The sequence below is a fragment of the Pseudophryne corroboree genome, chromosome 2 (genome assembly GCF_028390025.1).
Source record: "Pseudophryne corroboree isolate aPseCor3 chromosome 2, aPseCor3.hap2, whole genome shotgun sequence".
In the NCBI taxonomy this organism is placed as follows: Eukaryota; Metazoa; Chordata; class Amphibia; order Anura; family Myobatrachidae; genus Pseudophryne; species Pseudophryne corroboree.
Genome location: NC_086445.1, coordinates 125089180 through 125101576, shown reverse-complemented (window position 1 = coordinate 125101576; position 12397 = coordinate 125089180). Strand labels below are relative to the sequence as shown.

The following is a 12397-nucleotide window of genomic DNA, read 5'->3' as shown; positions in this document are numbered from 1 at the left end:
CTCTAGCGGGAGTGTATTTTAGCTTTGCAAGCGTGTGATCACTTGTGCAACCGAGCACTACAAAAAAGTTTTGTGCAGTTTCTAAGTAGCTCAGAGCTTACTCAGCCGATGCGGTCACTTCATCCTGTCTGGTCCCGGAATTGACGTCGGACACCCACCCTGCAAACGCTTGGACACGCCTGCGTTTTTCCAAACACTCCCAGAAAGCGGTCAGTTGACACCCATAAATGCCTTTTTCCTGTCAATCTCCTTGCGATCGGCTGTGCGAATGGATTCTTCATTATATCCATCACTCAGCAACGATCTGCTTTGTACCTGTATGGTGCGCCTACGCATTGTGGTGCATACGCATGCGCAGTAGTGACCTGATCGCTACGCTGCGAAAAACGGCAGCGTTCGATCAGGTCGGAATGACCCCCTATGTCTCCTAGTGTGAGAGCAAGCAGTTTCTCATCTCAGTCATTCGATGACCTAGGCTTCCTATTTTTCTTAAGGAGGGTATGGGATTCCTGAGGGTTCAGGTGTCTCCGTTTCATGTTGTTTTCCAACATCTGCTTACCTTGAAATTGGAGGTTCAGATCTTCTTGCAGGTTGTGTTGCATGTGCAGCCTCCTTTTATTCCAGCTATGGCCTCTTTTGTATCTTAACTTTGTTCTTAGGTCATTACAAACCTTTATGAACCTTTTGAGCCCCTAGATTCGGTGGACCTCACATATGTCACTTGGAAGACTATCTTTTTTGAAATGTCCTCCCTTGAAGGGTTTCTGAGCTTGGGGCTTAGTCCTTCGTTCTACATATTTGGTATTTCACGAAGACAGGGTAGTGGTTCACAAGGACAGAAACCAAACCTTTTTAGCACAGGTTGTCTCCAGATTCCACATTAATCAACAGATTGTGTTCCTGCATTAGAACAGGGGAAGTCCTCAGAGGAAGGGGGTGGACTTCATTTGTTGGACATGGTTCAAGCTCTAGGGACCTATCTGCATTGTACAATAGATTTGTGCAGGATGGATAACCTTTTCATCTTGTATGACTCTCATAAGCAAGGATGGGTGGCTTCTAAGCAGACCATCGGCCATTGGCTCAGGTGTCATCTATCAGATACAAGAGTCGAGGTGTGGAGTCTAATGTGTTGAGGTGTGGAGTCTCCTGTCTGGTTTCAACCAACAACAGCTGCAAAGCGAGATGGGCTTTGCTGTCAGAAATCAATGTCTTGCTGCCCCCAGGGGTGATTGTGTGGAAGTGCAGGTACAGTATAGAAGCTGCAGACAGGATAATTAGTCAGGCTAGCTGAGGTCTGTGTAACTACCAAAGGTGCAGAATGAGAGTACAGGCTGAGGTTGGGGTCACAAGCAGAAGTGTTAAACGAGGAAACAAGTCAAAGTCAGGTCACAGACAAAGGTGCAGAACATAGATACTAACTGGGTTGATACACTTGAAATAAATCAGACAAGCACAGACGTAATGGAGTACAAGCAGGAGACATAATACTCTGTGCACCCAGTATGGGATGTTTGAGTTAGACGTCAAGCAGACGTCACTGGTCAGCTGGTTTAGATACATAAAAAGACTACAGGTCCACTAGCTGACCATGAGAGGATGCTTCAACCACCATTACACAGCAAAGCAGCCATCTGGAGGATGACAGCAGAAATCATTTGCAACTGTTATGAAAAGTTGGAAGCCGATAACAGAGCCCCATAGGCTGACAGGAATGGAGGGATCCGATAGGCGGGCATAGACCCACTGCTGGACACCATTGCAATGGCCCCTGAGACTCTTCCACTACAGAGGATAGCCTAGCTCGGGTGTGGTATGTTAGATAGACTAGACTTAGGTCGACAGTGTCCAGGTCGACCACTATTGGTCGACAGTAAGTAGGTTGACATGGTTTATAGGTCGACAGGGACTCTAGGTCGACACATACTAGGTCGACATAAAAAAGGTCGACATGAGTTTTTAAATTGTTTTTTTGTGTCAATTTCTTCGTAGAGTGACCGGGAACCCCAATTAGTGTACCGTGTCCCCTCGCATGGCTCGCCATGCTTCAGGCAAGTTGCCTCGCTCTGCTACCACTGCACTTGGCACAGGTTACTATTCCCAATCGTAGTCCACATGGACCGGGAAGAATAAAAAAAATGTGAAAAACGCATGTCAACCTTTTTCCATGTCGACTTAGTACATGTTGACCTAGAGTCCCTGTTGACCTAGACACCATGTCAACCTACTTACTGTCGACCAATAGTGGTCGACCTAGACGGTGTCGACCTAAGTCTTGTCGACCGAAAGACCGGATCCCGCCTAGCTCGTGGCGTGGCATCAGGTCAGTCATCTAATAGGCTTACATTGGTGAAGGTAGACCAGTTCCATACCAGATTACGACTCACTCCACTAGTAGTCCTATATACTGGTGGAGTGTGTACACAGCTAATACCATATCTGACCAGTAGGGCACATTTTCTTTTTCCAAGGCAGTAAATGTATCGGGTACGTTAGCTGAGGGGGGTCCTTTTCATAGCGAATAGGCTGAATCCCTTTCAAATTCCACAGTTGACCAGTAGGGGGCAAACAGGTACATTAACACAGTGGTTCTCAACCTTGGTCCTCAAGTACCCTCAACAGTTCATGTTTTCCTGGTCACCTAGCAGGTGTAGTCATTACTCACTGACACATTATAAAAGACCCACAGGTGGAGCAAATTATTTCACTTGCAATCCTGTAAGGAGACCTGGAAAACACGAACTTTTGGGGGTACTTGAGGGCTGAGGTTGAGAACCACTGCATTAACAGAAACAGAACTAGCTGGATTATATACAATATGCAGTAAATGAACCAGGTACATTAGGTGGAAGCAGTAATGCATCGTCATCCCAGTCGCCCAGAGGCAAGAGAAGTTTTGGGCCCCCCTCTCCATGCCAACTTGTAGAACGAATGACACGCCCATGTCCTATGAAAATGAGTTGTATCATGCGACTTAGTATTCACCATCCAGTTACTGCGAATATCCTGCTACTCTGTTATTGCTCGCGTTTGCCTATGGATGCAGATTCATGCAAATTTGGTCTGCTAATTTGACACATGCGAAGAGTGAAATCTCAGCCAATGACGAATGCACAGTTGCGTAATAATCGCGCATTACTTCTGCTATCTTTGTGATCGCCAGATAATACAGAGGACATTTTAGTGACCACCAGAAATACAGAGAGCACTTCAAATCTTCAAAAGCTATAACAAATATAACAAAGCATGAAGAAACTGGTTGATGCCAATGAGGATTTAGAGGGCTTCATGCAGCTGTCAATGGTTAGCTAAAGATGGTCAATGGTTTTGCCATTGCAGGTCTAAATACGATGGTTCTCCACCATCAACGGCAGAGAGAGCAGCAATGTTTTTATTTTTAACCTCGGTACATGGAGTTCACAGCTGAGCTCTGCTCCCTCCCCTGATTAGTCCACCGCCTCTCACTATGTTTCAGTAATTAGACTAATGGCTAAACCATGTAAATCACCAGTGTCACCATCAATGGTCATCTTTAGGCCCCAAGGCTGCCTGTTGTCCATCACTGCCACAATGGGTATTACAATGTAACAAACTCAAAGACAGTAACCAGTCGAATTGTCGAGAGTTACCATGTCAACATTGTTCAAACTGTAGACAGGCACCAGGTCAACATCTTCCATCTATCAAGTTTCATAATGAAAAAAAAAAGAAAAATCAGATGCACACTCTATAGTACTAAGCACTGCTAATCAGTTTAATTATAATAAACTCTGCAATCTAACATAGAGCAAGATTGAAGTACTTAGCAATATTTTTGGCCAAAAATATATGACCCCACCAACCGCCTTCAGGTGACCTCATCTGGTGAGTCCCTAACACTAAGGTACAAGTCCAGGGCACTGGACCCCCCAAGTCAGCACAGGCCAAAAGCCACAAGGCATCACACAAGTGAGAGGTTGTAGTGTTAATAAGTGTTCTATAAATAAGAAGCAGAAACTATATGTTATGAGTTTTACATTGGTGAGAAGTAATTGGAATGATAAAGGGTTTTACGTAGGTAGAAAAATAATTAGGTGCTAAAAAAGTGCTAGATTAAGTATTACAATGTTATGCCCCAAAACAGCCAGACCTAACCAACCCAGAGGACCCCGTGCCCCAAACTCATCCCAAAACTGATACTTATTCAGGACCATCATAGCGCCTTTCCCAATATACAGTCTGTAAATGCCAGAGATACTTGCTAATTAAAACTACCCTTGGGTAGGTGGGAGGGGTGCTATTACAAGCTGATAGAGTCTCTGCCTTCAAGTGTACATATGTACACAATATAGAATGCACACCCTAATTCCAAAACATAATAAAAGGTGCTATCATGCTGACACCTGTATTTCTACACAAATAAAAAAAGAAAATGCAGTTACACACTTTATAGTACTGCTTTATGTTACATTGTAGAGTTTATTATAGTTATTCTGATCAGCAATGCTTAGTACTATAGAGCGTGCATCTTCATTTTCTGATGAGGAAGCTGATAATTAGGGTTAGGAACCACGAGAGGGTTAGGGTTAGGCTGAGGGAGGGGGTCAGTGTTATGCTACTGGGGGGGAGAAAGTTAAAGATAGGCTGAGGGGGGTGGGGGGGGTGGGGGGGTCAGGGCATACTTGCTTTCTTAATGGCTGCTCACTGCAGGAGGGAGCAGATGGGTCACATGGGAGGCGGCATGGCATCTTTGTAGCCTCACCCCCATTTTACAATGCCCACATTGCCGGCATTGTAAAGCGGGGGGTGGGGCTATGATGATAGGATTTAGAGCGAATTGAGTCACTGCCCACTTCTGTGTTTGCGGATGGAGCCAGGGGTGCTGGCGGGGGTGAGCGGATAGAGAGGAGGGTTGAGCAGGAGAGCCACACGGGGGGCTAGAGTGACACCCGATTTTCAGCATCAGCTCAGCAGAAAAGTGTCCGTGGAAATTATTTTACAATACGGACAATATAGACTGGGTACATATGCTGGTGCTGCACCTGCTTAGTATTTCGGAAAGATTATGTTTTTCTTTATATTTTGGGCTTGCTTTCATCACCAGAATGTTAAGATCTACATTTCCTCATGCCTGCTATACTACATTGGCTATTGCAGCAGGAGGTTTTTTTTTGTCAGCCAGCCACTCAATGGGCCTGATCGAAGATGCACGCTAATGCAATCGCAGCTGCGATCCAGCAGGGGGCGGGGCGGAGGTAAGACACATCTAAGGGACCAGAGGAGGAATGCGGGCGTGGTGACAATGATCACATCAATGTAGCCACGCCCCCCACTCTGCAATGTCGAGATCACTGGCATAAAGGTGCCCATACATCGGCAATGGCAAATCACCCATACATTACTGATTTGTCTCAGTGATCTGCAGATCTCGAAATATACACAAAAAAACTCCTGGCGCCACTATTATACAGATGAACAGCTGCTTTCCCTGGGATAATTGGAAGAAACCCCCTATATATTAAGAGCAAAAAATGAAAAACAATGGGAGAGCGCTAAATATCTGTAATAGATTATTTAATTATATTTTTTATTATACAGTATCACATATAATAAAACATTTGATACTGGCCAGCACCATTCACATATATAAAATATGGGTGTGGTTCATCAAATCGACAGTGTCTAGGTCGACAATGTTTAGGTCGACCACTATAGGTCGACAGTCACTAGGTTGACATGGATGGAAGGTCGACAGGGTTTCTAGGTCAACATGTGCTAGGTCGACAGGTCTAAAGGTCGACATGAGGATTTTTTTTTTGTGTCGTTTTCTTCGTAGAGTGACCGGGATCCCAAATTAGTGCACCGCGTCCCCGCGCATGGCTCGCTTCGCTCGCCATGCTTCGGGCATGGTGCCTTCGCTCCGCTGCCGCTTCGCTCCGCACACTTTACCGTTCCAAACGTAGTCCACGTGGATCGTTAAGTATGAAAAAAATCAAAAAAAGAAAAAAAAATGTGAAAAACACATGTCGACCTTTAGACCTGTCGACCTAGCACATGTCGACCTAGAAACCCTGTCGACCTTCCATCCATGTCGACCTAGTGACTGTCGACCTATAGTGGTCGACATAAACATTGTCGACCTAGACACTGTCGATCTTCAGACCGGATCCCATAAAATATACATATATTCCGTATTCTAAAAATTATTATGTGTATAAAACAAAATAGCAAACACAAGGCAATTAGACTGCAGGACTGATCTACAACATAAGCTTCTGTGATACTATGTAGCACCTGGAATGCACTGCAGGACTAATCTGCAACAAAGTCTCCTTTGCATAAAATTCTGTGATACTGTGTACCACCTACAATGTTTAATAACAAACACCTAAAAGCTGTTAGCAATTGAGTTCATGGTTAGACTTTTAACAGTTTTTAACTCTGTGGCAACTTTAAAATCTCCGCCGACAACACTCACTGGGTTAATGGAACAAGTTCATGCATATCCATGCAGTGTTAGTAAACAGCATCCAAATGCTCATAGCAGGTTAATTTACCATAGATGCCAATATGGACATTAGAGTTAACCTCTGTTAGTTACATGGAATTGGTGGTATTCCTCCCGGCTGGAGCTCCTCCCGGCAGCCTTATCTGGAGTCCATATATCCACTTTGTAGCAATCCGTGCCCTCTCTTTTAGCTTTGAGTTCTGAAACACACTGGGCAGCAGATGTAAATCAGAAGCTGTATCCCGTGTGTTTGAGAGACGTACAGATGCGTTTCCCCGCCTTCGATATCTCGGCAGCTTCCTCAGCTTCCGATATCTCGGAAGCTTATGTTGTAGATCAGTCCTGCAGTCTAATTGCCTTGTGTTTGCTATTTTGTTTTATACACATAATAATTTTTAGAATACGGAATCTATGTATATTTTATATATGTGAATGGTGCTGGCCAGTATTAAATGTTTTATTATATGTGATATAATAAAAAATATAATTAAATAATCTATTATAGATATCTGCAGATCTCGATTGCATCTTGAAATCTTGATAGTGTTCATACATCACCTCAATCGATTGTTATTTTACAAGTCATATGTAGAAAATTTAAATAATGGGCAGTGCTAATACCTGCTAATAGTTAAAGAATGAAGAAAAAAAATGCGCAAGGACTGTTTAATTTATTTATCTGTGCCTTCAGCTGGGGGAGTTACCTTTACAACTCTTTTCCATGGCCGTCACCTCCCCAGGGCTTCTTCCAGAGTCTTCATCTGTGATCTTCACGCTGGGGGCGGTGGCCATGTGAGCTCTTTTGCATTGGCTGCCACCCTCCCAGGACTCTGAAGTCTTCATGAGTTCTTCTCAGCTTCTCCGCTATCTGACTGCCTGCCCCCTGTCTCACGCTGGCTAATATAGCCAGGCCAAGGGGGCGGGGCAATGACACAGTGAGCCACAATTAGCTCACAGTTCCCCACAGTATGGGCGAAATGGTCGGCCTACCATCCGATCCTAGCCAATACACTACAGATAAAGCCTCGATAAATCATGATTTTTAAACATATTTAAAAATCATGATGTGGTGATTCTGATAATTTTTTTTATCGGAATCGCCATTAGGAGAGCCCATACACCAGCGACTGATTGTGGTAATCATCTCCAGAACGGAGGTTTGTCACAATTTATCGCAGGTGTATGGGCCCCTTTATACTGCAGGGTGTGCGGCTACAATGACGCGATTCAGCAAGAATCGCATCATCGACTGCCCGGAGTGAGTAAAGTAGGCAGCAGGACCGGGGGATACCTGCAAAATCGGAAGACCTGTCTGTTCTTCCATGGGGCCAGGTGGGCCACCCGATTTTCACGAGTCTCCCAGCCATTCCGGGTGAGTAGGCAAGTATGCATTGCATACATCTCTGAATCCGGCCCTTTCATCCAGCAGTGCCTTATGTCATTGGCGTTCCAACAGCATTGTGCTGGAGCCTACTGCGCATGCACAGGTCTCCGGAAACATTGCGCCCGCCATGTTCCTGAGACTAATTTCACTACTGTGCATGCGCCATGGCCATTTTGGCTGCGATTTTTGCCATGGCTGCAGCGCCCGCCGCTGGGCTCCGGAAAGGCAAGTATTTAAAAATGGGTGCAGTCTGTGTGTGGTGTGGGTCCCCCCCGGGACCCAGGTGCCCGTGTACACTGCATACATTGCACCCATTATAGAAACGCCAATGCCTTATATACAGCTACAGTTTTGCAAAATCAGGGGTAAATTTACTAAGGTGGGAGTTTATTTAGAACTGGTGATGTTGCTCATAGCAACCAATCAGATTATACTTAACATTTAGCTGCTTCTAGAAGATGATAGAATCTGCTTGGTCGCTATGGGCAACATCACCAGTTCTAAAAAAAACTCGGCAATTTTAGTAAATTTACCCCGCAGAATGCAAATGGTTGGACAACTTTCCAGGCAGCAGAATAATACGATAGGTGTGTTCCGTTTCTGCAGCAGTTCCCTGTGTGGCCACATGGTGTCACTGTGCACAGGGAGCGCTCTCATCCAGCAGCACCGTGTGTCATCATTCCCTGTGATCTCACCAGGAAGTGTCTCCCGGCTGCAGCAGCCGCAGGAAGCAGAGAGAGTAGCAGCAGCAGCAGCAGCAGGGACCGAGGCTGAGCTGCAGGGACTGAGCTGGGAAGCTGCTGCACACCGTGCATGACACTTCCCACAGAGGGTAGCAGACATGGAGCACATCAGGACCACCAAGGTAATGTGGCCAGTACAGAGCTACGCTGTAGCAGCATCTCAGCAGTGGTAGAGCTAAGTCATGTATGAGCTCTTTCTGCATAGTGGCAGTGTATACCACCCAGCCTGCATGGTGACTGATCTGAATTCTTACCCAGGGCTCTTGCAGCATACAGGGTGTCATTGTATGTATTGCACAGCAGTGTTGTCAGTGTAAGCACCTTCTTCTGGCAATGCCCTGTTACCAAGTGTCATGTTACCAGCCCTGCCCTGTGCATGCACTCTGGCTGCATTACAGGTCTGCTCTCTGACATTCTCTTCATAGCAGGCTATTAACATTGTGATGCTGTATTATGAGGCAGGTAACCCGTGGCTCTTCAGCTGTTGTGGAACTACAAGTCTCAGGGCATCCTTGTATTGTCACATCATCTACATATGTGGTCATCACTTTCACAAGCCTTTTTTTTTATTCATCTTTTTATTTATTCGGCAATAGGCAACCCGATGTTATTCAGCTGTTGTGAAACTAAAAGTCCCATCATACCCTGCCAGCAATGTATGGTAGCTGAAGAGCCTCAGCTTGCCAAAACGTAGATAATATTATTTATTATTATTACCAGCTATTTATAGAGCGCACACATACTCTATTTACAGAGAATATTTGGCCATTCACATCAGTCCCTGCCCCAGTGGAGCTTACAATCTATGGGGGTCATTCCGAGTTGATCGCTCGCTGGCTACTTTTAGCAGCCGTGCAAACGCATTGTCGCTGCCCACTGGGAAGTGTATTTTCGCTTTGCAGAAGTGCTAACGCTTGTGCAGCAGAGCGCCTGCAAAATCTTTTTGTGCAAAACAAGACCAGCCCTGTAGTTACTCTTCGTGTGCGTTGATTCTAACGACGGAGGGGTGGCTTTTGACGTCACACACCCGCCCAGCGTTCGCCCAGGCACGCCTGTGTTTTTAAGCACTCTCTGAAAACGGTCGGTTGACACCCAGAACCGCTCACTTCATGTCAATCTTCCTGCGTTCGGCCGTGCGACTGGAATCTTCGTTAGACTCTGTGCAAACCCACGATGCTCATTGTACCCGTACGATGCGCATGCGCATTGCGGTGCATACACATGCGCAGAAATGCAGATTTTTAGCCTGATCGCTGCGCTGCAAACGATCAACTCAGAATGACCCCCTATATTCCCTACCACATGTACACGCACACACACATTCACTTCCTGCCTCTGTCTGTCTGTTTTTACCCAGTTTTGTTCTATTACTGTTCTAACTGTAAAGCGCAATGGAATATGCTGCGCTGTATAAGAAACCGTTAATAAATAAATAATAAATAATTCACGCTAGGGTTAATTCTTGTTGGGATCCAACTAACGTACCAGTATATTTTTGGATTGTGGGAGGAAACCGGAGTACCCGGAGGAAACCCACACAAGCACGGGGAGAATATACAAACTCCACACAGTTAGGGCCATGGATAATACAGCTGAAATTTAAAAAAATAAATACATTTACAATATAAGCAGGGTATTTACTTAGCAGCGGTGACTGCTGGCTTTCCAGCTGTTTCTCTGGCAACAGCATGGTAGCTTTTGTGTCATACATCATCCGGGTCAATTCAGTTGGGGTGAGTTGCTGTTGGAACGGCGTATGTTTCGCCCTAGACTAATAATTTTTGTATAAACGTCTATGGGACAGTGAATGAAGATCAATAAGTAGCCGCACTTGCGGACATGACATGGTGGCGCCTAATTAAATTGAGCCCTTATGATGCATACACACGGTGAGATTCGGGCTAAGCCCGATTCTCACTGTGCGACAGGGGCTAGGACGGTATCGCAGCACATAATGACTGTGCTTGCGATACTGACTGTGCTAAGTGTCCATTTTGACTATCTCTTTTATGAGATAGTTAAAATTGACTTGCCTGCACAGTCTATCTAGGCTTGCGATGCTGACCGTGCATCGAATCGGGATCGCAAGGTGACTTTCACCTTGCGATCTGCACTAACTGTTCTTACGATTTTGACTATATAGTCAAAATCGTAAGAAAATATCTTGCCGTGTGTACACACCCTAAGAGTTGCACAGGGACATCTGCGATGTTGGGTGTCGGTAATTAGCAGTGATGTGCGCAGCTACTCATCGCAACCACACATCACAACAAGTTGAATACCGCCCTGTTTAATGTCACAGGATGTGATGACCTATTTCCATGTTTTCATGTATTTGTCATTTCTCTATATGCTGTTTTGGAGCAGCACAGTGGTAAGACTTGCTGACTCACCGCTCTGGGGGCGTGTGTTTGACTCCTGTCCAGGGTACTATCTGTGTGGAGTTTTTATGTTTTCAGGGTATTAGGGAAAAATATATAATGCTAGATTTATTGTCTGCTGACTAATAATGTACTTTAGTGTGTGGTAGGGAAGTTAGGGCCTGATGTACGCAATGCCAATATTTACGGGGTTGAGCGGTTATCAGTAGCCTGTACATGTGTCCTGATGGCACTGCGCCCACACCAGGGTACCTTAGTGATGCCAATCGCAGTGAGTATTTCTTTGCAAAGTAATTGTCAGTCAGGGACTATATGGGGGGAGGGGGAGGGGTGGCTAAAAGGTGGGTACGTGCAACGACCATTTCTCTAACGTCCTAAGTGGATGCTGGGGACTCCGTAAGGACCATGGGGAATAGCGGCTCCGCAGGAGACTGGGCACATCTAAAGAAAGCTTTAGGACTATCTGGTGTGCACTGGCTCCTCCCCCTATGACCCTCCTCCAAGCCTCAGTTAGATCTTTGTGCCCGAACGAGAAGGGTGCACACTAGGGGCTCTCCTGAGCTTCTTAGTGAAAGTTTTAGTTTAGGTTTTTTATTTTCAGTGAGACCTGCTGGCAACAGGCTCACTGCATCGAGGGACTAAGGGTAGAAGAAGCGAACTCACCTGCGTGCAGAGTGGATTGGGCTTCTTAGGCTACTGGACATTAGCTCCAGAGGGACGATCACAGGCCCAGCCTGGATGGGTCCCAGAGCCGCGCCGCCGGCCCCCATACAGAGCCAGAAGGCAGAAGAGGTCCGGAAAATCGGCGGCAGAAGACGTCCTGTCTTCAACAAGGTAGCGCACAGCACTGCAGCTGTGCGCCATTGCTCTCAGCACACTTCACACTCCGGTCACTGAGGGTGCAGGGCGCTGGGGGGGGGGGCGCCCTGAGACGCAATAAAAAACACCTTGGATGGCAAAAAATGCATCACATATAGCTCCTGGGCTATATGGATGCATTTAACCCCTGCCAGAATACATAGAAAAACGGGAGATAAGGCTGCCGATAAGGGGGCGGAGCCTATCTCCTCAGCACACTGGCGCCATTTTCCCTCACAGCTCCGTTGGAGGAAAGCTCCCCGTCTCTCCCCTGCAGTCACTACACTACAGAAAGGGTTAAAAAAGAGAGGGGGGGGCACTAATTACGCGCAGTATTAAAGATACAGCAGCTATAAGGGGAAAAACACTTATATAAGGTTATCCCTGTATATATATATAGCGCTCTGGTGTGTGCTGGCAAACTCTCCCTCTGTCTCCCCAAAGGGCTAGTGGGGTCCTGTCCTCTATCAGAGCATTCCCTGTGTGTGTGCTATATGTCGGTACGTTTGTGTCGACATGTATGAGGAGAAAAATGATGTGGAGA

The 12397-nt window shown here is 46.0% G+C and overlaps 1 protein-coding gene across 2 annotated transcripts in view; it reads left to right on the top strand.

Moving 5' to 3' along the window:
• The window catches only part of MTMR6 (myotubularin related protein 6), a 181674-nt gene that overhangs the window by 33123 nt on the left and 136154 nt on the right, over nt 1-12397 (top strand). The window contains exon 1 of one of the 2 annotated variants that reach the window (XM_063951685.1): nt 8548-8736. The exons of the other annotated variant lie outside the window; for it this stretch is intronic. Coding sequence (XP_063807755.1) covers nt 8713-8736 — 24 coding nt within the window. The 5' untranslated portion in view covers nt 8548-8712. Of the gene's footprint in view, nt 1-8547; nt 8737-12397 lie in introns of those variants that run through there. 2 annotated transcript variants of the gene reach the window in all.